The sequence below is a fragment of the Equus caballus genome, chromosome X, assembly GCF_041296265.1.
Source record: "Equus caballus isolate H_3958 breed thoroughbred chromosome X, TB-T2T, whole genome shotgun sequence".
Lineage (NCBI taxonomy): Eukaryota > Metazoa > Chordata > Mammalia > Perissodactyla > Equidae > Equus > Equus caballus.
This window is the reverse complement of record NC_091715.1, coordinates 145,344,193-145,371,923: the sequence shown is the minus strand read 5'-3', so window position 1 is coordinate 145,371,923 and position 27,731 is coordinate 145,344,193. Positions and strand designations below refer to the sequence as shown.

General features: G+C 37.4%; 1 protein-coding gene across 21 annotated transcripts in view; it reads left to right on the top strand.

Moving 5' to 3' along the window:
* The window catches only part of F8 (coagulation factor VIII), a 145,543-nt gene that overhangs the window by 34,324 nt on the left and 83,488 nt on the right, over positions 1-27,731 (top strand). For 18 of the 21 annotated variants that reach the window (XR_011434836.1, XR_011434834.1, XR_011434835.1 and 15 more), the window contains exons 6-12: positions 1,364-1,480; positions 4,093-4,314; positions 6,474-6,735; positions 7,032-7,203; positions 12,691-12,784; positions 17,428-17,642; positions 19,391-19,541. Coding sequence is in view for 12 of the 21 variants with exons in the window: in XM_001498904.5 (XP_001498954.2) it covers positions 1,364-1,480; positions 4,093-4,314; positions 6,474-6,735; positions 7,032-7,203; positions 12,691-12,784; positions 17,428-17,642; positions 19,391-19,541 (1,233 nt within the window). In the remaining 9 variants the exon portion in view is untranslated. The remainder of the gene's footprint in view (positions 1-1,363; positions 1,481-4,092; positions 4,315-6,473; positions 6,736-7,031; positions 7,204-12,690; positions 12,785-17,427; positions 17,643-19,390; positions 19,542-27,731) is intronic. The other 3 variants (XM_014729309.3, XM_070257659.1, XM_070257658.1) reach the window with 2 other exon arrangements.

Sequence of the window (27,731 nt, the reverse complement as noted above, 5' to 3'; positions counted from 1 at the left end):
TGTCCTCAGTAGTGTTAGTACATTCTGCTTCCTCCTTCTAAGATAATCACTAGATAACCAACAAAAACATGATCATCTTCTCTCCCCTCTTACCTTCCTATACTGCCATCTTCTGAATTGAGGCCCCCATCATCTCTCTCCTGACTAGGCTCCCAGTCTTTTCATGTCTCCTGACACTCCATTGTCACTATAGCATCCAGAAGGAGCTTACTGAAATGCAAATCTGATCTTGTCACTCCAGCCTTTAAAATCCTTCAATTTTACCTCAAGGCAAAATACAAACTTCTTAACACAACAATGGATGCATGATCTAGTCCCTGATGACCTGTTCAGCCCCATCGTGCTCCTCTTCCTGCCTCACCATCCAGGCTCCAGCCAGAGTGAACACATTTTGTATTTCACCTAAACGTGCCATGCTTTTTCTTGCATCCAGACCTTTGCTTATGCTGCTTCCTCTTCCTGGAAAGCCTGTCTCCACCTTCACACCAAGTAAGTTTCTCCTTCTCCTTCCAGTCTGGGTTAAATGCCTCTTTATATATTTCCACAGCATCTTGACCTTCCTCCTTAGCACACTAAATCATCACTTTCTGCTCTCTGCTCCCATAATACCCTGTTCTCATCTCTGTCACATCATTCTCCCCTCTGTCTATTCAAGCTCTAAGCACCCTGAAGGCAGAGGCTGTCTTCTTCTCTGTCATCAGTGCCTAGCACCCCATAGTGCTCAGTAAATATGTTTGGATGAATGAACAAATGAGTGGATAAACAGATAAATGAACTTATGAGAATAGCCCAAAGCCTAGGTGCTTCAGAAAGTTTCAGCATTAGCTGCCAGTCCTTAACACAAAGGGGCAACTTAAGGGAGCTGCTGTCCCATAATAATATTTACAGTTCTTTCGCTCTTACTAATTTCAGGGAGGAAATTGGGAAGCTTTCAGGTTCTTGGGTTTTCATTACTTACAAGCTAAATCAAGCAAGTAGGACAGGCACAGGGACTGGCAGCCCTTTCTGAGGATGATATTCATCTGCTTCCTCTGAAATGTCAGCTAATGAAATCCTTGTGGTGCAAACTAACCAGTATTCTCTCTTCTCCTAGCTATCATTTGTCATTATCCTTTCCCACCTACTGTCATGGACAAGTATATAGAGAGATAATCAGTTTGAGCAAGAAATGTCTGTCTTTTGGCAATTGTCTTCTCCCTCTCTCTTACTAACTTTGAGGGCAAGTCATCCATGCCTACAGTGTTGACAAAAATGCTTAAGGTATGAGCAGCCTTTGCCCCATGGGAGGAATGGAAAGAGAAATGGAGGGTCAGTCATGAGACAGACACTTAGCTGGCCCTATATTTGCCTCCTTTCTCCTCAGGGAAAAGTTGGCACTCAGAAACAAATGAGTCCTTGACACAGGCTATGGATCCTGCATCTGCTCAGGCCCGGCCTGAAATGCACACAGTCAACGGCTATGTAAACAGGTCTCTGCCAGGTATGTACACACCTGTTCAAGACCTCAGGGTCTTCTGCATTTACTACCAGAGCACTCTTCAGTTCTCCTCAGACAGCTCTGCACCCCAGAGGAAAGCCCACTGAATTCTGGCCTCTGGGGGTCTTAAAATGCAGTGGTAAATTCCTCTTCCAGTCACCTAAGAATGAATGTCTGCCCACATACACGGAGCTCACAGATTTCTCTTTCCTTTTGCTTAAATATAAGTGGGCAAGCAAGGATGCACAGATTTTTAAGGAAAGCCTGAAACAGAAAAGGAATATGCAAAGATAAGCAAAGAAAATAATAATCCCAGAAGGAAAAGAAATGCTTAGAACAGAAGAGAACTTGTCAAAAGCTCTAATTAGTATTTTTGTAAATATTCAGGAAGATACTGCATCAATAAAGTAATAATAGGATTCTATGAAAAAGAAACGATCAAAACAAGAATATGCTCACAAAAATTAGGAATACGATTGTCAAAATCATATTCTTCAATAGAAGGCAGGTAGGCTAGAGAAAACCTCCCCAAAAGTAAAACAAAAAGAGATTGAGATTTAAGACAGATTTTAAAAATCAAAGAAATGATAGAAGAAATTATTAAAAATGAGAAGATTTGAGTCTTCCTATTAAAATTCTCAAGCAGGATAAATTAAAAAGAATCCCCACACAACATTATGATTGTGGAATTTCAGAAAACACAGAGAAGATATTTAAGCTTCCCCTGGGAGAAACAAGTCACATACAAAGGCATGAGAATTAGACTGGCAATATAATGGAGCAATACCTTAAAAGTTCTTTGCAGCCTAGAATTCATAGCCAAACTATGAATCAGCTTTGGGGGAAGAATGAAGACATTTTCAGAAATGGTAGCCCTTAGAAGACACTGAATATGTACTACAGTAAAACTAAAGAGGAAACCAAGAAAGAGGAGGTTGTAAAATTCAGAAACCCAAGAGAATAATGAAGGATGAGGAAGGGTGTCTTCTTCTTAACTCTTTTCTGTACTGTCCAATAATTCTATAATGAATAAGCATGATTTCAGAATTAGAAAATAAATTAACTTTCAAAACATGCAAGTCCCTGCCCTCACATAGTTTATAGCATAATAGAGAGACAGGTAGTAATCAAATAATCATAATAATAAATACAAAATTATAAACCAAGAATTACTCTGAAGGAAAATTACATAGTTCTATGTAAGCACATAATAAAGGAGGCTGATCTAGGCTGGGAAATCAGAGAAGGCTTCCCTGAGGACGTGTCACTTAAATTGAGCTTTGAAACAAGATTAGGAGTAGGGAAATGAGGTGATGTCAGATGAGACTGGAGAAGTACCAAAGCTTGAACCATTCAGGGCTTTCTAGGCCTCAATGGAGAGTTTGGACTTGATTCTATATGGAATGGCAGCACTGAAGAGTTTTAGGCCAGAGGATACTATAATCAGATCTGAAATTGCAAATATATTACACTAGTTTCCTTGTGGGTGAAAGGCTTGGAGGGGAATGTGACCAGATATGGGAAGACCTATAAAGAAGCTATTCCAATGGCTCAGACAAGAGATAATGGTAGCTACATCAGATTAATATGGTGGGGGTAGTAATGATGGCGAAAGATAGATATATTTGAAAGCTTCAGGAGCCAAAATAGGAAATAACTGTGACCTGGTAGTTAACATTGTGAGGTCTAAACATACAGCTGCTTGGCTTCAAATTTAAGCAAGTTAATTAACCTCTCTGGGCATCAGTTTCCTCTCCTGTAAGAGAGGGATGAGAATAATAGTTTCTACATCCATAGGCTTATTGTGAGGAGTGAATGAGTTAAAACTTGTAAAATACTTTGGACCGTGCTTGACACAAAACAAATACTCAGTAACTATTAGTGTTATTAATTATATTGCCATAATTGGTGTTAGACTGGATGTGAGAAGTGACAGTGGTGACAAGAATAACTCTCACTTGCATAACTGAATGCAGGATGGTGCCATTCACTGAAGTAAGGAACTCTGGAAGAGGATGAAGTGATGAAAACTGCAAATTTGGTTTTGGACATGTGGGTTTTATGAGATATCCAGGTGAAGATATTGAGAAGGTGATTGACTGTATGAGTCTGGATTTCTGGGAGAGGTCTGAAACATGAAACAGCATATGGATGATCATTAACACCATGAGAATGGATGATATTGTTCAGGGAGAAAATATTGATTAAAAACAGAATAAGGCCTAGGGTGGAGCCCTTTGGTGATCTATCATTTAATGGACAGGTAGAGAAGAAGGAGTCAGGAAAGGAGACAGAAGAAGGAGCAGCCTAAGCAATAGGGGAGCAAACCGCAGACAGGTGTTGGCACAGAGGCCAAGGGAGGAGAGAATTTCAAGACAGAATGAATGGTCAACAGGTGCAGATGAAGACTGAAAAATATTGGATTTAGCAGCATGACAGTCATTGGTGACCTTGGCAAGAGCTGTTGGTTTGACAGTACCCCAGTGTTCTTGGAAAGTTTGATTCCAAGTCAAGATAAAATCTGTAAGGTCAATTTGTTCATCCTATCCTCGAAAGTATTTTCCATTTCGAATTTTCTATTTCTTGACCATAGCTGTCTTATTCCTACTTTACAGGTCTGATTGGATGTCACAAGAAATCAGTCTATTGGCATGTGATTGGAATGGGCACCACCCCGGAAGTGCATTCAATTTTCCTCGAAGGTCACACATTTCTTGTGAGGAACCATCGCCAGGCCTCCTTGGAGATCTCACCAATATCTTTCCTTACTGCTCAGACACTCCTGATGGACCTTGGCCAGTTTTTGCTGTTTTGTCAGATCTCTTCCCACCAACATGGTAATATCTGTTCATCTTAAAATGAGTATTATAAATATCCAGCTCTTCTTTTAATGAAATTTATTGTCTACTGTCCAGTATAGGATTATGTTATTAGACCTCAACTGAGATTTCCTAGTTGCCAGTATTTAAAGTAAAGCTCTTACTTGGAGTATTAAAGGGCTTGAGTATCAGTAGTATTGGTGAATTTTTAGTTAAATACCTGTGACAGAGGGAGGGGAGAAGGTTTAGGGATGAATGAGGTGGTGAAAGTGATGAGGACAGTATATCCTTGGTTTCCCAGTCTGATTCCATTAATTAGGCTTCAATACTATGGAGAGAAGGGTTGCAGGCCATAGCTGTTTTATGAGGAATTAAGAGAAATGGGAAAAAACATCACTGCCTAGGTTGTAACTATAAGGGCTCCAGGATATCAGTAGTGATGCCCAGAGCAATAAATAGCAAATACGAGAAGATATTGTGGTGTTCGATATGAGACACCAGACAACTGGTGTTCTTGGAGGCACTCCTAGATATCTGGTAGGAGATGAGAGACATTTGGGAAACTCAGAGCATGTCAGGGGATAGCAGATACTGGGATAAGTAACATGGAATTGGAAGTTGATGAGCATATGTAAGGCACCACATGAGGTTTTCAAGGACTACTTGATGGTGACTTTGCAAAGGGTCAAAGATCCTGTATAAGCAAATTGGGCCAATGATACCTACAGTTTCACATTATTGTTAGTATGATGTCATTTGTAGCTACAGGCTATGAAAATTCACATTACAAGCTCATCTCACCCCCATTTTCCTTCTTGTGTGTTTGCTCTGCTAACTCTTAATCTTGGACCAATCAAACAAACCTCTTTGTCTATTCCTCTATTGTGGCCATGGAGGGCTGTTGGAGAAAAATGTTGAGGAGGCCTACTCTTTCATGTTTAACACCATTTGTTTGTTCCTATCACTCTAATATTAACCCTCTCCTCTGGTTCCTTGTTGCCTTGGAAAAGAGATTTTTTTCCCCTTATGTTCTATGAGTGACCTTGTTTGTAGTCCTCTGTAGTGATGAAGAATGGGGCCTCTTTTCCTCATCTTTTACATAACATTTATGGGATTTTTGACAAGACATTAAGAGACAGAGGATATCATACTGGGTGAGTAACAGGAATTTGATCATATAGGTAGAGAGGAATAGGTCATTTACTTTTATGCAGGTTGGTCATTATCTAGTTTGAGCCTGATTCAGTTTAATGGGAGTTTGTTTTGTGTTTTGTTTTGTTTTATTAGTTTGACAATTTCTTTCCACTGATTTTAATCCTAGTTTTTCAGAAAAAATGCTTTGTCTTACTGGACCTCAGACAAAACCCTTCACTTTTAGATCTAGAATGAATTATGTTTAAGGCCACGTGAGCTCCAGACTAGTTGTTGCTCCTGAAATCTGCCCTGTTCCCCATCATCCAGTAAACAGGTCTCCCTTCTTAGTATTGATCTTTAAAATAGCCTTATGGTGTAGATAGGGTAGGGATTATTTTTACCCACAGTTGGTAAAGCATGATGATGAGATTGAGATTGTTGAATAGATTTACCATAGGGCTTACTAGTCTTTGGCAGACATGCTCTTAAAATATGTAACGTATTTCCTTGATTCTAAGTTGTTCCTTTCCATGTTTTTATGAATTTGGAATGTGTGTCGAAATTTATATCTACACTAATATTTTTCCTGATAAGCTGTTATTAAATCAATGGTTTATATCATAATTCAATGAAGTAAATATAGAAATCATTAGGTATCTGTGGGGATGGAGAGTTGGTCTGACCTGGGCTGCCAAATGCTGAAAATATGCAGTTCTTCAAGTCTCCTTGTTTATAATTTGGGAGTTGGGGAGCGATAGGCTCAGACTCAATTCCAGAAGGGAAATATTCATATGTATTATAAGAGCAAATGAGTGAGTCTTGAAAAAGGGGTAAAACAAATATTGTAGAGAGTCAGGAAGAAACCAGCAAGCACCAGCTATGGGGAAGGTAATCCATATAGGAGGGGGGAAAAAACTATTGGTATGGAGAAGGGAACACTTATGAAAGAGCCTTGAAGGCCTGATGAGAGAGAACAAAGTCATGGAAGTTAAGGCAAGGAAGTTTTGTAGGAATCTGACACTGTTTGGTTTGTCTGACTCCAGATGGTATGGAAGCTTATGTCAAAGTAGATAGCTGCCCAGAGGAACCTCAACTCCGGATGAAAAACAGTGAAGAAGCGGAAGATTATGATGATGATCTTTATGACTCTGACATGGATGTGGTCAGGTTTGATGGTGATAACTCTCCTCCCTTTATTCAAATCCGCTCAGTTGCCAAGAAGCATCCTAAAACTTGGGTCCACTATATTGCTGCTGAAGAGGAGGATTGGGACTATGCTCCCTCAGTCCTCACCCCCAATGACAGGTAAGCATCTTTTGACTCTTGGTACTATCTCTTCCTCATACTCAAAAGGTTCTTCTCAGTTATTCAAAACAATGAATCTTCAAGCCATGTTTACAGTTAGGTACAGATATGGAATCAAATAGCAAGGGTATAAATATGTTTGTAAACTAACACAGCTAAGCATCAGGGATGCTTGTATTTTTATCACTCCTTTCCATGATTAAATCATATCAGCTGTTTTAGGGTTGGATTTTAGCCACCTGTCCTCTACCTGGAATTCTCCATCCCAACCTCTCATCTTTTTGTGTCTCACACAGAAGTTACAAAAGTCTGTATTTGAACAATGGTCCTCAGCAGATTGGTAAGAAGTACAAAAAAGCCCGATTTATAGCATACACAGATGAAACATTTAAGACTCGTGAAGTTATTCAGTATGAATCAGGAATCCTGGGACCTTTACTTTATGGAGAAGTTGGAGACACACTGTTGGTAAGTTGAGGAAAAGGTATAAGTTTGGGTAAGAATTTGAGGATTATTTTTCACATTTTATATGAAATTTTCAAACATATCCAGAACTAGAGAGAATAGTAAAATAAACTTCTTTGAACCCATCACTTAGCTTCAACAGTTATTGACAAGTGGCTAATCTCCTTTCATCTATAAACCAACTAGGCCTAAAGACATCTATAGAACAGTTCACCCAACTCCAGTAGTATACACATATTGATGTTCTCCAGGATTGACCATACATTAGGCCACAAAACAAACTCAAAATTTTAAATCAAACTATAGTCCAACATTCCTTGTGAATATAGATGCAAAAATCCTCCACAGCACATTAATAAACCAAATCTCACAATATTTAAAACATATTATACACCATGATCAACTGGGATTTATCTCAGGGATGCAAGGGTGGTTCAACATATGAAAATTAATGCAATACACCATTTTAACTGAATAAGGGGCAAAAAGCCCATGATCATGTAATAGGTAGAGAAAAGGGGTTTGACAAAATCCTCTACTCATTTATGTTAGAAAAAAATCTCAAAGAACTAGGAACAGAAGGCAAGGTCCTTAACTTGATGAAGAACATCTAAAAAAAATTTATAATGTGGTGAAATACTGAATGTTTTCCCCTGAAATTGGAAACAAGATAAGATATCCACTCTTGTCACTTATATTTAACATTGTACTGGAAGCCAGTACAAGAAGTCCCCCGCCCCCACCACCAAAAATGGAGGCATTTGGATTGGAAGGAAGAAATAATACTGTCTTTATTTGTGGATGACATGATCTTATATGTAGAAAATCCTAACTAATCTACTAAAAAGCTATCAGAGCTAATAAACAAGTTCAGCAAGGTTGCAAGATACAAGCTCAAGATGAACAAATAAGTTGTATTTCTACACGCTAGTAATGAATAATCTGCAAATGAAGTTAAGAAAACAATTTCATTCACTATAACATTAAAAAAGAATAAAATAATTGGGGATAAATATAACAAAAAAGGTGCAAGACTTTACATTGAAAACTACTAATCATTGCTGAGATCATTTAAAGAAGATCTAAATAAATGGAAAGATATTATGTTCATGGATTTAAGACTCTTGCAAATTTATCTATAGATTCAATTCAATCCCTATCAAAATCTCAATTGCCTTTTTTGCAGAAATTGACAAGCTGATCCTAAAATACAGATAAAATTACAAAGGACCTCAGTGGATAAAAGAACCTTGAAAAAAGAAGAACAAAGTTAGAGGACTCACACTTCTTGATTTCAAAACTTACTACAAAGCTACAGTAATCAAGAGTGTGGTACTGACATAAGGACAAACATATAGATCAATGGAATACAATTGAGAGTCCAGAAATAAACCCTTATATCTATGGTCACTTGATTTTTGACAAGAATCTCAAGACCAATCAATGGGGAAAGAATAGTCTTTTTAGCAGATAGTGCTGGGACAAATGGATACTCACATGCAAAATAATGAAGTTTGATCTCTTCCTTATACCTTACACAAAGATTAAGTTAAAGTAGATCAAAGACCTAAATGTAAGAGCTAAAACTATAAAAGCTTTAGAAGAAAATATAGGAGTAAGTCTTTGTGCCCTGGGATTAGACAATAGTTTCTTAGATATGACACCAAAAGCAATAAGCAACAAAAGGAAAAATAGGTAATTGCACTTCATCACAATTAAAAACTTTTGTGCCTCAAAGGACACCAACCAGAAAGTGAAAAGACACCCCATGGAATGGGAGAAGATAATTGCAAATCATATATCTGATAAGTGTCTAGTATCCAGAATATATGAAGAATTCTTACAATTCAATAATAAAAAGGCAAATGGCCCAACTGAAAAATGAGCAAAGGATTTGTACAGACATTTCTCCAAAGAGGATATATGAAGTGGCCAACTAGCATATGAAAAGATGCTGAACATCGTTAACCATCAGGAAAATGCAAATCCAAACCACAATGAGATACCATTTCATACCCACTAGAATGGCTATAATCAACAAGACAGATAACAAATGTTGGTGAGGATGTGGAGAAATTGGAACCCTCGTAAATTTCTGATGGGAATGTAAAATTTTGCAGCCACTTTGGGAAACAGTTTGGCCATTCTTCAAAATGTTAAAAATGGAGTTACCATGTGATCCAGAAATTCCACTCCTAGGCATATACTGAAGAGAAATGAAAACATAGGTCCATACAAAGACTTTTATGCAAATCTTCACAGCAACACTATTCATAGTAGCCCCAAACTGGAAACCATTCAAATGTTCACCAATTGGTGAATGAACAAACAAAATGTGGCATATCTGTATAATTAGAACACTATTCAGCAATTATAAGAAATGAACTACTCATACATGATACAACATGGATGAAACTCAAAATATTATAATGTTAAAGAAGTCAAACAAAAAAGACTTACTTATTACATGATTTAATTTATATGAAATATCCAGAAAAGGCCAATTTATAGCACAGAAAGCACATTGGTGGTTGCCAGGGGCTAGAGGTGGGAGCAGGGATTGACTGTAACCCAGCATGAAGGATCTTTTTGGGATGATGGAAATGTTCTAATTCCGGATTGTGGTGCTGATTGAAAAATTCTATAAATTTACAAAAATTATTGAATTGTACACTTAAAACAGGTTAATTTTATGGTATAAAAATTATACCTCAATAAACATGTTTTTAAAATGGAAAGAAAATCAGGCAGAAAAAACAGGTTACGTTCAAAGAAATGATAATAAAATTGTTCTGGTTACTATGGCTGTGTACCCTACAACCTCAAAACTCAGTGGTTGAAACAACAGCCATTTTGTTATTTTCACAGATTATGTGTGTCAGGAATTTAGCCAGGGCTCAGTTGGGCAATTCTTCATTGACTGAAGGTCCCTTGGCGGTAATCAGCATATTTGGAGGGACCAAGACAGCTTCACTGACGTGAATGGGGATGACTCAAAGACTAGAACTGCCAACTAGAGCACGTGGCCTATCCATGAGGCTTGGCTTCCTCACACCATGATGGCCTCAGGATAGGGCCTTCTTACGTGGTGGCTCAGGGCTCCAACTGTGTGTGTTCCACTAAGTCAGTCAGAAAGCGCATCACCTTTTAGGACCTAGCTCAGAAGTCACACAGTACTTTATGCCATAATCTGTTAGTCAAAGCAGCCAAAGCCCACCCAGAATCAAGGAGAGGGAAAATTTGGCCTACCTCTTGATGGGAGGAGTGTCAAAGAATTGGGGAGCCATGCTTTAAAACTGCCACATAAACTGACAGCTTACTTCCCTAGAGCAACAAAGTAAGCCAGAAAACAATGAAATCATGTCTTTAGTGTGTTGAAAGAAAATCACTATCAACCAGCAAAAATTGCCATTTTATTGGCAATTTATACCAATATTCAAGGAATACATAGTTTTACATCAACATTTTTAACATAGAGTACAAGAAAGGAAAGACCCGCCGGTTCTTTTTTATTGGGCTAGCATAACCTTGGTTGTAAATCTGACCAGGACAGTATGAGAAAGGAAAATTAAAATTACAGACCAATTGCATTATAAACATAGGATTCAAAAAATCCTAAACAAAATTTGGTAAACTCCATACAGCAATATATAAAAAAGACAATACATTATTTCTGATACCATTCTCTAATAAAAAGAACCAAGGCTCCTTGGAGAAATGGATAATTCTAGGGCTGGGCCAGGGGAAATATAAGATGAGCCCAGAGCATCTTGTGGTTCCAGAAAGTAAGAAAGTCCTCAAAACATAAAAGAATGGAACAACATCAAAGGGATACAGAAGACAACTTGGCCAAGCTGGAAGAATTTGAGCAATAAAATAAATAAAGTACTATTGGATTGTACCCCAAAGTGTAAAATAAATACCCATGAGTCTTTACTGATGTAAATAAATGATTGAATAAATAAATAGATGGAGTGGAGACAAATCTCACATACAGAAGAATTCCAAAATAATTATTTAGTTCTGTGATCCATTTTGGGTTAATTTTTGTAAAAGGTATAAGGTCTGCGTCCAGATGATTACTATTTTTTTAAAGATTTTATTTTTCCTTTTTCTCCCCAAAGCTCCCCAGTACATAGTTGTGTATTCTTAGTTGTGGGTCCTTCCAGTTGTAGCATATGGGACGCCGCCCCAGCATGGCTTGATGAATGGTGCCATGTCTGCATCCAGGATCCAAATCGGTGAAACCCTGGGCTGCCGAAGCAGAGTGTGCAAACTTAACCACTCGGCCATGGGGCCGACCCCTAGATTATTATTATTATTGTTTTGCATGTGGATGTCTAGTTGTTTCAGCACCATTTGTTGAAAAGACTATCTTTGCTCCATTTTGTTGCCTTTACTTCTTTGTCAAAGATCAACTGACTAGACTTGTGTGGGCCTATTTCTGGGCTCTCTATTCTGTTCCAAAAGGAAGATTTTAGAATGAAAGATGCTACAAGCTTATTGTGTACTAGTGCAAAAGAGAAGAAGTTGGCACTAGGTAGGAGCTGATTTTAATAGGAGAGAATATGGCCATACATGCACATAGGTGGGTAGGTCCGATGGTGGGAGGATGAGGAAGTTCTTTTCTGAATGCTTCTCTTTTCTTAGTGAAAAAAGAAGCACCTGAGAGTGAGATTTGGGAAGCAAATATTAGTCAACTAAGTAAGTGGGAAGGTGAATTCCTAGGAAAACATAATAGGATAGCTAGGTAGCTTGAGTGCCCACTTGAGATTTGTGGTAATGAAATTAAAAAGGCTAGTTGCAGAGCTGTGTGATTTTTCTCCTACATCATTCTGCTGCTTAGGTGCAGGCAAGGAATAGGCTGTTTAGTGGGTTTTACCAAATGAGTGGGTTTTAAGACAAGAATGCAAGTGGAAGTTGGTTTTTTATCCTCATATCAAACAACCTGAGATCTAGAGGCTGGGTTGGTGTCTTCAGAGTTCTTAACTGTTGTTTCCATGTTATTGCTCTTCCATCCTTCCTCTCTTTTAAAGCTCAGGCAATCAGACAGTGCCGACTGCCACCTTGCTTAATGCTGTAATCAACTGTCCTCCTGGTCATGCCTGCTCATTCAGTGAAGATTTTATCACCAGAATCACTATTTTCCTCTCCACTATTTGGGAATTCAGTGTTCAAATGGTGGAAAAGGCTGAGGGGAAGCAGTGTCCTCAGCAGACATCCAAATTTCAGTTAGTGTGAGAAGGTGCAAGGAATACTTTCTGAAGCAATTGCAATAATTTTAAAGAAATGGAAAGGGGCCTTTAGTGAGATACCTAAGTAGCTGTCTGAACAATTTTATGAAAAGAACAAATATTTTGAGCCTCACCTAGGCTCAAACCCCTGTAATGTGGATGCAAGGCAGCTTTTGTTTTCTGGAGACATGCCACACTTTTCTTGTTGATCCTAGTTGTCTTAGGACTTGATCTTATACCTCATTTACACTTTCAGATTATATTTAAGAATCAAGCAAGCCGACCATATAACATCTATCCTCATGGAATCACTGATGTCAGTCCTTTGCACTCAGGGAGGCTGCCAAAAGGTAAGTGTTACTTCAGTTTTATAGGTCTTTATTTACCTGTAGATACAGATGAGGTCACAGCCTCCACAACTAAAATGATGCTAGTCCTCGTCCCAGCTGTTATGTACTATGCAGGCACATTTATCGCCCTACATCCTTTATGCTATAATTTCCATATGTATCACATCTATATACTTTACAATATCCACAAGAAAATGCTATCATTTTGCTTTAAACAGTCATATGTAGTTTTAGAAAATTATGAGGAAAAATATTCCTTCATATTTACCAATGCTTTTCATGCCTTCCTGAAGAACCAGATTCCCTTCTGGCATCACTTCCACTCAGATAATTTCCCTTCAGCCTGAAAAAAAAAACTTCCTTTAGCATTCCTTGTAGTGCAAGTGTGCTAGAGATAAATTCCCTTACTTTTATTTTATTTGAAAATGTCTTTATTTTGTCTTCACTTTTGAAGGATAATTTCACAGGAAATAGAATTCTCAGTTGGGAGGATTGTTTTTCCTTTTAGCACATTCAAAATTTTGTTTTGCTGTCTTCTGGCCTTTATAATAACTACATCTAGATTCCATTGACTCATTCTTCCACTGTAGGTCATTTTTCTCCAGCTGTGATTTTCTTCATATTTATCATAATCAGGGTTCACTGATCTTTCTGGATCTGTAAATTTATGTTTTTCACCAAATTTGGAAAGATTTTGGTCATTATTTCCTCAAATATTTTTCAACCGTGTTCTCTGTCTCTTTTCCTGAGACTCTCATTGCATGTATGTTTGACCTCTGTTCTGCAGAGTGGATAGTTTCTATTGATCTATCTTCAAGTGTACTGACCTGAAAGTGGAATTTCTGGGTCACACACACACACATATACATATAATATATATATATGTTTTTAATAAACAACCAGACCTTTGTCCCCAAATGAAGTAATAATTTGCGCTCCTACTAGTCATGTATGAAAATATAATTTCCCACATCCTTGATAACTAGACAGTAATAGTCTTTTAAAATCCTGCCAATCTGGTGGGTGAAAAGTGATGTCTCATTGTTGTTTTAATTTTAATTTCTTGTAGTGTTGACCATCTATTCGCATTTTTATTGGCTATTTTGGTTCCCTTTACTGTAAATTTCCTGTTCATTTATCCTTTGATTATTTTTCTGCTGGGTTGTTTACCTTTCTATCATTTAGCTTCTTAGTTTATTTAATTATAGGCATTACTTTTTCTTAGTAAGTGCATTTAAGGTCATTTTTTTCTGAATAGGTTTTTGCTACATTCCACACTTTTGATATCTAGTAATCTCTTTACCTTTCATTTCAGAATAGTTCACAACTTTAGTTTTCATTTGCTATGTTGTTTGTTGTTTAAAAATTCATGACATATCTTTCTCATGGATTGTACCTTTTATCAATAAAAATATCCTTCTAGGTTCTCTTTTATGCTCCTTAACTTGAATTCTATTTTGCTAACTTTAGTGTTGCTACACATGTTTAGCTAGTTTATCTTTCCCATGCTGTTATTTTCCCATATTTTGGTTTATCTTGTGTTAGGCTGACCCATGTAAAGAGCATATTCCTGTGTTTGGTTTTGTTTTCAGCCTAGTCATGGTTTGTGTTACGACTGATCTGTTTGTGTATTTTCCGGCTATTTTATATTTTTATTTACAATTACTTTACCCGTTTATTTCTTTTGTCAGTAGTTTTTTTGTTATATATTTTTTCTTTTAGTAGATTGGATGTTATACATATTCTTTCTATTCCTTAATTTTGGGGGAATATTTATTTAATCAAAATAATAGATGCTTAAAACTCCAGAAGGGCTGTTAAGTCCCACTCCCTAGAGGCATCCATTTTTAAGCATTTCTGTTTTAGATTTTTGGTGTTTGGTTATCTCTGTATCTCTAAAAAATTACATATATGCTAATCATTTGTTTTTCAACTTTAGATGTTATATATTTATTTTATAGATTTATTTTGTGTTAAACAAGAATTTAGCTTTGTGCTTCTTCCCACTCCAGTTGTTGTAGACTTCTATCGGCGTTTTTAGTTCCTCAATTGACTAGCGTTAGAACTTTAAAAATATTAAAAACATTTCTCAACTGCTGCCAGCCATACCTTTACTTTTATGAAACCTAAAGTTGATAATATTTACATTTTAACATGTTAGATAACTCCTTGCTTTGTTATACATTTATTCTAAACTTCAAAAATCAAAAGAACAGCATTTATACTCTTTTTGTATGTGTTTCTGAGCTACTATCTTTGGATGCTTTTCTTTGGACTTTTATGCCAGTGCCATTATCTTGTACATTTCTGTTTTTTAAATTTCTTTTGTTGTTCTGGAAGCATACTTCAAGTAACTTCTGAATGCATTCAGTACATAGAGGGTAAACTTTATGAGTCCTCCAGTTTCATATGATTTATGGATGAGTTGGTTATAAATAGTTTTCCATCCACTTTTTTCTTTGTTTTTATTGAGATCACATTGGTCTATAACATTATATACATTTCAGGTGTACATCATTATATTTCACCTTGTACACATACATCGTGTGTAGTGTATACAGACTTGTTTCCAAGTCTTAGCTATCGTGAATAATGTTGCAATCAACACAGGGGTGCATATATCTTTTCAAATTAGTGGTTTCATATTTTTCAGGTAAATAATACCCAGAAGTGGAATAGCTGGATCATATGGTAGTACTATTCTTAATTTTTTGAGAAATCTCCATACTGTTTCCTCAGGCAAGGGAAACAAAAGTAAAAATAATCAAATAGGACTACATCAGACAAAAATCCTTCTGCATAACAAAGGAAATCACCAACAAAACAAAAAGACAACCTACTGAATGGGAGAAGATAGTTACAAATCATATGTCTGATAAGGGATTAATATCCAAAATATATAAAGAACTCATACAACTCAATAGCAAAAAAACGAACAACCCAATTTAAAAATAGGCAGAGGATCTGAATAGACATTTTTCCAAAGAAGATATACAGATGGCCAACAGGCACATGAAAAGATGTTCAACGTTATTAATTATTAGGGGAATGCAAATCAAAACTACAATGAGATATCACCTCACGCCCGTCAGAATCGCTATTATCAAAAAGACAAGAAGTAGCAAGTGTTTGAGAGGATGTGGAGAAAGGGGAACCCTCGTACACTGCTGGTGGGAATGTAAATTGGTGCAGCCACTATGGAAAACAGTATGGAGAGACATCCACTCTTTTCTAATACTCATTGTTGCTGATGAGAATTCTAGTGCCAGGTTGATTTGTATTGCTATAGTGGCAGAAGGGCATGGTAACAGAATTCTGGGGAGATTTTGAATGTACACCCTGAAATTTAGAGGCATACATGAACACAGTTATTGGTGATTTGCTTTTTATGTGGAGGATTCTGAAGGCTGTACTGCCCATACTAGCAGACAAGAAGAGAGGGTAAGAGCAGAGCAGTCTCCCCTTCTGCTGTTTGATTTGGCAAGGATGTATGAGTTTTCTCTGTAGTAAGTGGATACTGCTGAAAGTAGCTGGCTTGATCTCTTTCAAAGATACTCTACCTAAGAAGGCAGGCTGGCATAGTGAAGGGATACCAGGAATAATAGGCTTTTGGATATATCACAGAAGGTAAAAAGAGTTGATGGGTGGAGGAGGGTTGCAGAATGATAGCTGAAGTAAACAGCTCTCATGTTATGGAACTATGCAGTGCTAAGGTACCCATGGTGACTCCAAGGAAACCATATATGTATCCTAAAAAAAGACCAGCATTTGGGCACCTGCCACACAGAAAGCATTGGTGACCAAATAGTGTTGTCAAAGAGAGAATACTCAAAGAGCAGGACCTATTAAGCAAAAGTCTATTTGCCCTTCCTCTAATACTCATCCACTCTCACTCCCAGCTCCTCGAAGAGGGAAGAGAAAATGCTGAGAAATATTGAAAGATCATGGCACGCCATTCTTTTTTTGTAGGTTCTCTAACGATAGGTCAGGCTTAACCTAAAAGGGATGAGGGAGAGTTTAGAATGGATATAAAGCTGAAATTTTGATTTAGACTGGATCTTCAGCTATTAAACATACCCCAAAGTGAGTTTTAATTACTAAAATCAGACAGTTCTTGTCCTGAGGAGCCATTAGCCTAAGGGCAGGTCTCAATTCTTGCTCCCGTTCCTCACAGAGGTCAGATACCACATCTTTTGATACTATATGTGAGTTAAAACTTCAGTGGCATGTATTCAGGCCTGAAACTCTCATGGTCAACTGGATCATCAACTGTAGCTTTACCACTCCGGCTTTGGTGTCCTTTTTTTTAGCACTTGGGATTTTTTTCCTCTTTATACATTTTCAGCTATGTATTTAAAATATTTAAAAAATATTATTATCTATTATTTCTATGTATTTGTAATAGTAGATAGACCTGCCCATTTCAACTTAAACTAGTATGCTAGCAAAAATTTCCTGGACCCATTTTTATTGTAAAAAATTTGTAAATTTTAAACATATAATAGGTGCAAATTTAGTTTCCACTTATTGAGATACTTCATATGTACACATAAATTTGTAGACCCCTTGCAATAACAACACAATTAACAATATGTTGCTTGTTATACTCTAATCAAGCTATTTTGGGGTTTGGGTGTGGGTAGGTGTGAAACATTTGAAAGATATGCCAATTCTGCCAGGAGAGATATTCAAGTATAAATGGACAGTGGCTGTAGAAGACGGGCCAACTAAATCAGATCCTCGGTGCCTGACTCGATATTATTCAAGCTTCGTTAATCTAGAGAGAGATCTAGCTTCAGGACTCATTGGCCCTCTCCTCATCTGCTACAAAGAATCTGTGGATCAAAGAGGAAACCAGGTGAGTTCTTCTTTTTCCAAGTGCTGGGTTTGAGGCTAAAAATGGAATGACAATGCATATGAACTTCCAGACAATATTTCCTATTCTCTCTCAGTGTATGCCCCTGCAGACAATATGGTAGTCTGCAATGTTGGCCAATAAAAGAAATGACCTGGATTTCTCACAGCTGTTACTGAATTTGACTTTGATGTAATAAACTTGCTTGCTGGATGGATTGGAGAGCCTGGGCCCTAGATTGTTTCTGTAATACTCATTCCCAGTGTAAAATTCCACTCTCTGTACGTGGTCTTGCCCATTTTTACATGCTCAATTACCACTTATTTTTAGTGTCCCACAAATCTGTATCACAGCCTAGACTTCTCCCCTGGACATCTCATCATGAGTGACTCAAAGACACCTCAAAATTAACAGATCTGCAGCATGTAGCATAGTACATGGCATTAGTAGGAGTTCAATAAATATTTTTTAGGCAAAATACAGAGAAAGATAGTATTTCAGATTATGGTTAGAATTTGGATCATTTCTGCTTCTTTAAAAAAATAAAGTTAAATTCTATGAATAAGAAAAGCTTGATTCTTTGCTTAGTTGCAGAATAACTCCTTGCCACATTGCTGAGGCTTGACTACATGTCCATTTGGTTATTTATGATACATAGGATTCTTACTAGTCTGAACACATTTCATTGGCTTAGAGGGTAAAGCACATAACTTATTTTTATTGAGATAACATTGGTTTATAACTATATAAATTTCAGGTGTACATCATCATATTTCGATTTCTGTGTAGATTACAATCCATCACCACACACATGCACCTAATCCCCCCTTTCGTCCTCCTCCCTCCCCCTTTCCCCTCTGGTAACCACCAATCCGATCTCCGTCTCTATGGGGCACATGAACTTTAATGCAGGTAAAACATATGTCACACAAACCCAGAGCGTTCTTGTCCTGACGAATTGTTCCTAATAATAGTTTTTCCACCAGTTTTTGAAAGAGAACTGAAATGTACCTCCAATATCCTCCCCTCAGCATTTTGGTTTCTTTATCAATAGGTTATACAAAGTGAAATTTATGCATATTAGTGAAGTTTACACATTAAATCTTAGGAGATTCAATTAGCGAGTGACTAACTCATAACTTTAGTTCATATACAAACTGCTTTTCTGAAAAAAACTTAAAACTTTTTAAACAGAAAACAAGATATTAGTGTTAGTTAATATTTTATGGTTCATCTTAGCTTTATTTGATTTCTGTTTTCTATTTTTAATTTTTTTATAGATTGGTAGTCTGTGGAAGGGCAGTTGCTAGATAGAAGTTTAGGAAAGGCATTAATCTTACTTGATTTGACTAACTTGTTTAAGAAAGACACTGAATAGTCACTTGGGTGTTTAAAGAGTGAAAATCCTCTAATCTGAACATGAAGAGAATGAGGTTACAGACTGTACCAAAGAATCAGCCAGCAAATGGCCTCAGATCCAGAGGAAACTAAATTTAATGGGTCCAGTCACCGTCTTGCCCTGAGGCAACATTTGCTCTAAACATATACTCATGGCTCATAGCACCCACTCCCACCCCCAGGCCCTGGTATGTGCCGTCATAGTGACCCTAGGGAGAAATGGAATTGAACCAAAGGATTATAGGTATATCACATGCATGCATGCCATCACTTCTATGGTAGACTGCTAATTCCTATCTGACAATACTAGTAGCATTTCTTTCTTTCCTTCTTTCAATGCATGTAATTAACAGATGATGTCAGACAAGAGAAATGTCATCCTGTTTTCTGTATTTGATGAGAATCGAAGCTGGTACCTCACAGAGAATATGCAGCGCTTCCTCCCCAATGCAGATGGAGTGCAGCCCCAGGATCCAGAGTTCCAGGTCTCCAATATCATGCACAGTAAGTAAAACATCACTTGAGTGGCCAGCCCCATGGCCGAGTGGTTAAGTTCACATGCTCCACTTTGGCAGCCCAGGGATTTGCCAGTTCGGATCCTGGGAGCAGACCTCGCACTGCTCATCAAGCCATGCTGAGGTGGTGTTCCACATAACAGAGCCAGAAGGACCTACAACTAGAGTACACAACTATGTACTGGGGGGCTTTGGGGAGAAGAAGAAAAAGGAAAAAAAGATTGGCAGTAGATGTTAGCGCAGGGCTTATCTTAAAAAAAACAGCACTTGAGTCCAAGGGGTAATGGATAAAGGGAAATTGAGGCCACGAAAGGGAAATTGAAGCCATCAAATTGATATCTAGATAATGGATTAATTTTTATGCCAAGTAAGAGTCGTATTTCCTTAAAAATTGTTACATATGAACATATACAATTTTTATAAACGCCTAAATATGTTCATATAATGCGTATTTTTTGTTTTAGAAGGCATCAAATATTCAGAGAACTTTACTTTTAAAGGATAATTCAAATAAGACACAGCTTTCATTTACCCAAACATGCATAATCCATCCTTAATATAATATGCACTCGAATGGTAAATTACACATGAAATACGTAGGGAATGCAATTTTACGTATGTAAAACAATTGCCAGCTATAGCAATTTAACAGTCAAATTAATCAAGACATTGTACATTAAAAAAACCAATATCCTTTTTTTTACAGCTTTATTGAAGCATTGGCAAATAAAAATTGTATATATTTAAGATGTACAACATGATCCTTTTGCTATTTACTTGGCTGCCCCTCCTTCTTGCCTCCCCATCTCCTTCCATATTACACCTTTCCACTAACTGTTCCATGTCCAGGTAGCCCATGTTAAAACATACCAAAGAGTGAGTGGCTTCAACAGCAGAGAATTATTTCCTTACAATTCTAGAGGCTAGAAGTCCTAGATCAAAGTGTGAGCAGGATTGGTTTCTTCTGAGGCCCCTCTTGTTGGCTTGTAGTTGGCCACCGTCTCTCTGCGCCCTCACGTTGTCTTTCCTCTGTGTGTGCATATGTCTGTATACAAATTTGCTCTTCTTATAAGGACACCAGTCATATAGGATTAGGGCCCACCTTAATGACCTCATCTTAATGAATTACCTGTTTAAAGACCCTATCTCTAAATGTAGTCACATTCTGAAGCATTAGGGGTTAGAACTTCAACATATGAATTTAGGTGGGAGCACAATTCAGCCCATAACATACATTCATATGTGTATGTGTTTATATACAAACACAAATCAGAATGGTCAAAAATATGATAAAAATTTTTCAATCTCACAACAGGGAAATGCAAAATAGAATACCAACAGAATACATTTTATACCTGTCAGACTGGCAAAATTAAAAGAATTATTACTAGTAGGCTTGTGAGTAAAAGGGCACTCTCATACAATGCTGGTGGATAACTAGTACGGTCTTTTTGAAACCATTCTGATTGAAACCATCAAAATTACAAATAAATGCCTTTTGGAGTTCTGGTTCTGGTTAAGATGGAATAAGTACATGTCACCCTGTCTATCCCACTTAATGCAACTAAAAATCTTTAACAGAATGCCTGGAGCAGCCATCTGAGAACCCTGAAAAGTGGTTGGCAGCGGGTAAATTGGAGAAGGAAACTAGAAAAATTTAAAAGCATGCATATTGGAAGTGAAAAAATAAAACTGAATATGAAATGATTATACATAGAAAATCTCAAGAACTCAAAAAAAAAGCTCCTAGGATTAATAAGCGAGTTTAGCCTGATTGCAGAATACAAGGTCAACATACAAAAGTCAGTCATATTTTTATAACCAACAGCAAACTATTGGAATCATAAATTACAAAAATAATACCATTTACAATAGCTCAAAAAATAAAATACTTAGGCATAAATTTAACAAAACATGTGCAGGATCTGTCCACTGAAAATTACAAAACACTGATAAAATAAATTTTAAAAGACCTAAATAAATGGAGACACATACAACGTTTTCAGATTGGAAGACTCAATAGAGTCCAGATGTCAGCTATCCCCAAACTGATCGATAGATTTAATGCAATTCCTATTAAAATCCCAGCAGGATTTTTTGTTGGTAGAGAAAATAATATTATAAAATTTTTCTGGAAAGGCAAAGGAATTAGAATAGCCAAACAATTTTGAAAAAGAAAAATTAAGTTGGAGGACACATATTACCTGATTTTAAGACTTACTCTAAAGCTATAGTAATCAAGATAGCATTGTATTGGCAAAGATCGACACAGACTATACAGTGCAGAAATAGACCCACACATATTTGGCTAATTGATTTTTGAAAGAGATGGAAATGCAATTCAGCAGAGAAAGGATGGTCTTTTCAACAAATGGTGTTGGGACAGTTGGTCATCCATATACAAAAATATAAATCTTGAACTAAATTTCACACTTAAACAAAGATTAACTCAAAATGGATCACAGATCTAAATGTATAATGTAAAACCACAAAAAGTTTCAAAGAAAATATAGGATGAAATTTCATGACCTGGAGTTAGGCAAAGGGTTCTGATAAATGACACAAAAATCCAAATCCATAGAAGGAAAAATTCGTAAATTAGATTTCATCAAACTTTAAAACTTTTGCTCTACAAAAGATACTGTTAGGGAGAATGAAAAGACAAGCCACAGATTGGTAGAAAATATTTGCAAATCACATACCTGAACTCTCAGACTCAGCAGTAAGAAAACAAACCCCTAAAAAATGAGAAAAATTTGAACAGACACATCACCAAAGAAGATATATGGAAGGCAAATAAGTACATGAAAAAATACTGGACGTAATTAGCCACCAAGGAAATGCATATTAAAACCACAGTGAGATAGCCATATATGCCTATTTTAATAGCTAAAATAAAACAAAATGGACCATATTAAATATGCTGCCAAGAGTACAGAGCAACAGGAACCCTCATATATTGCTGGTGGGGACGTGCAATGGTATAATAACTGGAAGACAGCTTGGCAATTCTTTTTCTTTGGAAGATTCGTGCTGAGCTAACATCTGTTGCCAATCTTCCTCTTTTTTCTCCTTTTTCCCCAAAGCCCCAGTGCATAGTTGTATATGATAGCTGTAAGTTCTTCTATGTGAGCCACAGCATGGCTATTGACAGGCCAGTGGTGTGGTTCTGCACCCAGGAATGGTACCTGGGCCGCCAAAGCAGAGCAGGCCAAGCTTTTAACCACTAGGCTATCAGTGCTGGCTTGGCAGTTTCTTATAAAGTTAAACATACACACTTACCATGTGATCCAGCAATCCCACTCCTGGGTGTGTAGCCTAGAGAAACGAAAATTTATATTCACACTAAAACCTGGCCATGAATGTTTATAGCAGCTCTATCCACAATCGCTAAAACTTGGAAACAATCAGACAACCTGGAGCCAGCTTCAAACCCCTAAACCTCCAGCCGGGAACACCCCTGGATCACTCACCCCGTGGGTGCACCGCCTGCCCACCGATCAGCCCCAAGAAGGAAAGCCACAAAAGTAGGGGAGAAACAGGAGCCTCTCGAAGAGGCAAGGAAAGAATTGCAGAGTTAAGAGGAAGTAATTGAAGCCTTTGCCTAGGAGCTGAGAAAGCGGGACTCTCCCCAGCCACAGGACCCCAAAAGATCACTTTTCTCCTTTCCACACACCCCGCCTGTCACCCTGCTTTCCTGCCTCGACTTGACTTGGAATTGGCTGAAGACTACACAAGAATGTATCTTTCCCACTCCCCATCCCACTTGGAAAATTCCGAGGTAGTGTGGCTTCCCTGGCACCATGCCCACATCTACACCGGCTACTCCTTGGTTGGGGAGGACCCCACCCTTTGCTCCCTTTTGTTCTTTCTCTTTGCCCTTTCCCTTGGGGCTGATTCCTTTAATGCTTAATGTCTTCGGATTTGGTTATTTTTTAAGAAAAATATATATGTAATTGGGTTTTGGGGGCAAAGGGAAATTTTTTTCTCTTTGGTTTTGATAAAATTGAGTGTGAGGAGTTTTTAAATGCTACAGCCCCAGGCTTGTCCCATTTGGGGTAGATATTTAAGGGAGGATGTCCCATCAAGCTGGGGGCACCTTCCCACACCCCAGGGACTTCCCTTCTCTCTGGCTTCTTCCTCTTTTCTACGAGGAATTGAGGTGTTGTAACTTTTTGGAAACCCAGTTTTTCAGCTTTTTATTTAGGTAGGCTTTGGGGTACAGGCCATTTGTATCCCCTGGGGAAAACACATGATGGAGAAAGGAAAAGGGGAGGAAAGCTCTCCTCTCCCACTTTCACTTTTAGCTTCTTGAAAATGGGCCCCTACAGAGTAAATCTGCCAGTTTTTATAAAAAACAAAAAATTGGAAACAATCAAAATATCCTACATTAGGCAAATGCTTAAACAAATTGTGTTACATCCATACAATGGAACACTACTCAGGAATAAAACAGAGTGAACTATTGATACACACAACTTGAATGAACCTCAAAGGGATTAAGCTGAGTGATAAGATCCAGTCTCGAAAGATGACATACTGTATTATTTCATTTACAAAACACTCTGGGAAAGGTAATTATATCAGTAGAAAGAATACAATAGTGGTTGTCAGGGCTTAGGTGGGAGTGGGGAGGAGTTTGACTGCAATGGAGAACTCCAGTACAATGGAGTTTTTTATTTTGATGGAGATGTTTTACATCCTGATCGTGCTGGTGGCTACACACATCAATATATGTGCTGAAACTCATAGAACTGCACACCAAATCAAAATCAATTTTGTTATATGTAAAATTTTTAAATTAATTATATATTGTATAAATTTTATATAATATATAAACAAATTCATATTTATATAAAAATATAAACATGATATATATTATATAAATATATATAAACACACATATATATATGTCTTTTGACCCAATATTCCTGCTGCTGGGCTATATCCCAGCGGAATAAAAGTACCAGTATATAAGGACAGATGTACAGGGTGTATTGTAGCAGTTTGTAGTGCTCCAAATAAACTAAAAACAAAGACAATGCCTATCATTAAAGGAATGTTTGAATATATTGTGCACACTCATAATATGAAATACTATGAAGCCATTAAAAAGAATGAGTTAGAACTATACCCAGTCTACTTAGAGTGATATCTATGAGTTATTGTTGAATAATGAGATACAGGTGCAGAGAAGCGTGTATAATATGATCTCATTTTTTTTTTAAAGATTTTATTTTTTTTTCCTTTTTCTCCCCAAAGCCCCCCGGTACATAGTTGTATATTCTTAGTGGTGGGTCCTTCTAGTTGTGGCATGTGGGACGCCACCTCAGCATGGCTTGATGAGCTGTACCATGTCCACGCCCAGGATTGGAACTGTTGAAACACTGAGCCGCCTGTAGCGGAGCGCACGAACTTAATCACTCGGCCATGGGGCCAGCCCCAGATCTCATTTTTTTTAAATAATGACCACAAAACAGAAACCATAGACATGAATGTATGTGTATGTAGAATGTGATATGTTTTTCAAGACAGTATGGTATGTTCTAATCATTCTGGGTTGGGGGGGTCTTTCCTCAGAGTTTCTATGCATATCTCTATCACTTTATTCCCACTTTGCTTCAAGAACAAAATCATGTAAGTTGTATAATAAAAGAGTGTGGCAAGATGAGTCTAGAGAAGAAGGGTTAGATGTTCGATCTTTTTCAAATCCAATTTGACCATCTCTCTCTTAAGTGGGGAATTTAGCCCATCTGCATGGGATTTATTTGTACGGTCTTATTTTTTGTTTCCTATTTTTTCTGAATTTTTCATTTTTTCTTCTTTATTGCTTTTTTAAATTAAGATTAAAAAAAATTCTTTTTCCTTTACTATTTTGGAAGTTATGCACACTTCTATTTCCATTTGAGGGGGATTACCCTTGAAATTTTACTCTTCATACAAAGTCTGTTGTTGTTGCTTGGTTTTTTTCTAGCATTATTGAGAGATAACTGACACAGAACATTGTGTAAGTTTAAGGTGTAAACCGTGTTGATCTGATACACTTATATATTGCAAAATGATTACCACAGCAGTGTTAGCTGACTCCTCCATCACATCACATAATTACCATTTCCTTTTTTGTGATGAGAACATTTCAGATCTACTCTCTTAGCAACTTTCAAGTATATAACAATGTTATTAGCTATAATCACCATGCTGTACATTAGATCCCCAGAACTTATTCATCTTATAACTAGAAGTTTATATCCTTTGAACAACATCTCCCCATTTCCCCCAGCCCCAGCCCCTGGCAACCAGCATTCTACGCTGTTTCTGTGAGTTCAGCTTTTTTGGATTCTACATATCAGTGGAATCATACAGTATTTGTCTTTCTCTGTCTGACTTATTTCACGGATGATCATGTTTCTCTGATGATTAGTGATGTTGAGCATCTTTTTTTTTTTTTTTTTTTATTAATGTTATGATAGATTACAAACTTGTGAGATTTCAGTTGTACATTTTTGTTAGTCATGTTGTGGGTACACCACTTCCCCCTCCGTACCCTCCCCCCACCCCCCCTTTTCCCTGGTAACCACCGATCAGATCTCCTTCTCAATATACTAATTTCCACCTATGAGTGGAGTCATATAGAGTTCGTCTTTCTCTGACTGACTTATTTCGCTTAACATAATGCCCTCGAGGTCCATCCACATTGTTGTGAATGGGCCAATTTCGTCTTTTTTTATGGCTGAGTAGTATTCCATTGTGTATATATACCACATCTTCTTTATCCAATCATCAGTTTCTGGGCATGTAGGCTGGTTCCACGTCTTGGCTATTGTAAATAATGCTGCGATGAACATAGGGGTGCAACGGACTCTTGAGATATCTGATATCAGGTTCTTAGGATAGATACCCAGTAATGGGATGGCTGGGTCATAGGGTATTTCTATTTTTAACTTTTTGAGAAATCTCCATACTGTTTTCCATAGTGGCTGTACCAGTTTGCATTCCCACCAACAGTGTATGAGGGTTCCTCTTTCTCCACAACCTCTCCAACATTTGTCGTTCTTGGTTTTGGATGTTTTTGCCAATCTAACGGGGGTAAGGTGATATCTTAGTGTAGTTTTGATTTGCATTTCCCTGATGATTAGCGATGATGAACATCTTTTCATGTGTCTATTGGCCATATTCATATCTTCTTTTGAGAAATGTCTGTTCATGTCCTCTGCCCATTTTTTGATCGGGTTGTTTGTTTTTTTGTTGTTAAGCAGTGTGAGTTCTTTGTATATTATGGAGATTAACCCTTTGTCGGATAAGTGGCTTGTAAATATTTTTTCCCAATTAGTGAGCTGTTTTTTTGTTCCAATCCTGTTTTCCCTTGCCTTGAAGAAGCTCTTTAGTCTGATGAAGTCCCATTTGTTTATTCTTTCTATTGTTTCCCTCAACTGAGGAGTTACAGTGTCCGAAAAGATTCTTTTGAAACTGATGTCAAAGAGTGTACTGCCTATATTCTCTTCCAAAAGACTTATTGTCTCAGGCCTAATCTTTAGGTCTTTGATCCATTTTGAGTTTATTTTGGTGTGTGGTGAAAAAGAATGGTCAATTTTCAATCTTTTGCATGTGGCTGTCCAGTTTTCCCAGCACCATTTGTTGAAGAGACTTTCTTTTCTCCATTGTAGGCCCTCTGCTCCTTTGTCGAAGATTAGCTGTCCATAGATGTGTGGTTTTATCTCTGGGCTTTCAATTCTGTTCCATTGATCTGTGGACCTGTTTTTGTACCAGTACCATGCTGTTTTGATCACTGTAGCTTTGTAGTATGTTTTGAAATCGGGGATTGTGATTCCGCCGGCTTTGTTTTTCTTGCTCAGGATTGCTTTAGCAATTCGCGGTCTTTTGTTGCCCCATATGAATTTTAGGATTGTTTGTTCAATTTCTGTGAAGAATGTTCTTGGGATTCTGATTGGGATAGCATTGAATCTGTATATTGCTTTAGGTAGTATGGACATTTTAACTATGTTTATTCTTCCAATCCATGTGCAAGGAATGTTTTTCCATCTCTTTATGTCATCGCCTATTTCTTTCAAGAAAGTCTTGTAGTTTTCATTGTATAGATCCTTCACTTCCTTGGTTAAGTTTATCCCAAGGTATTTTATTCTTTTCGTTGCGATTGTGAATGGGATAGAGTTCTTGAGTT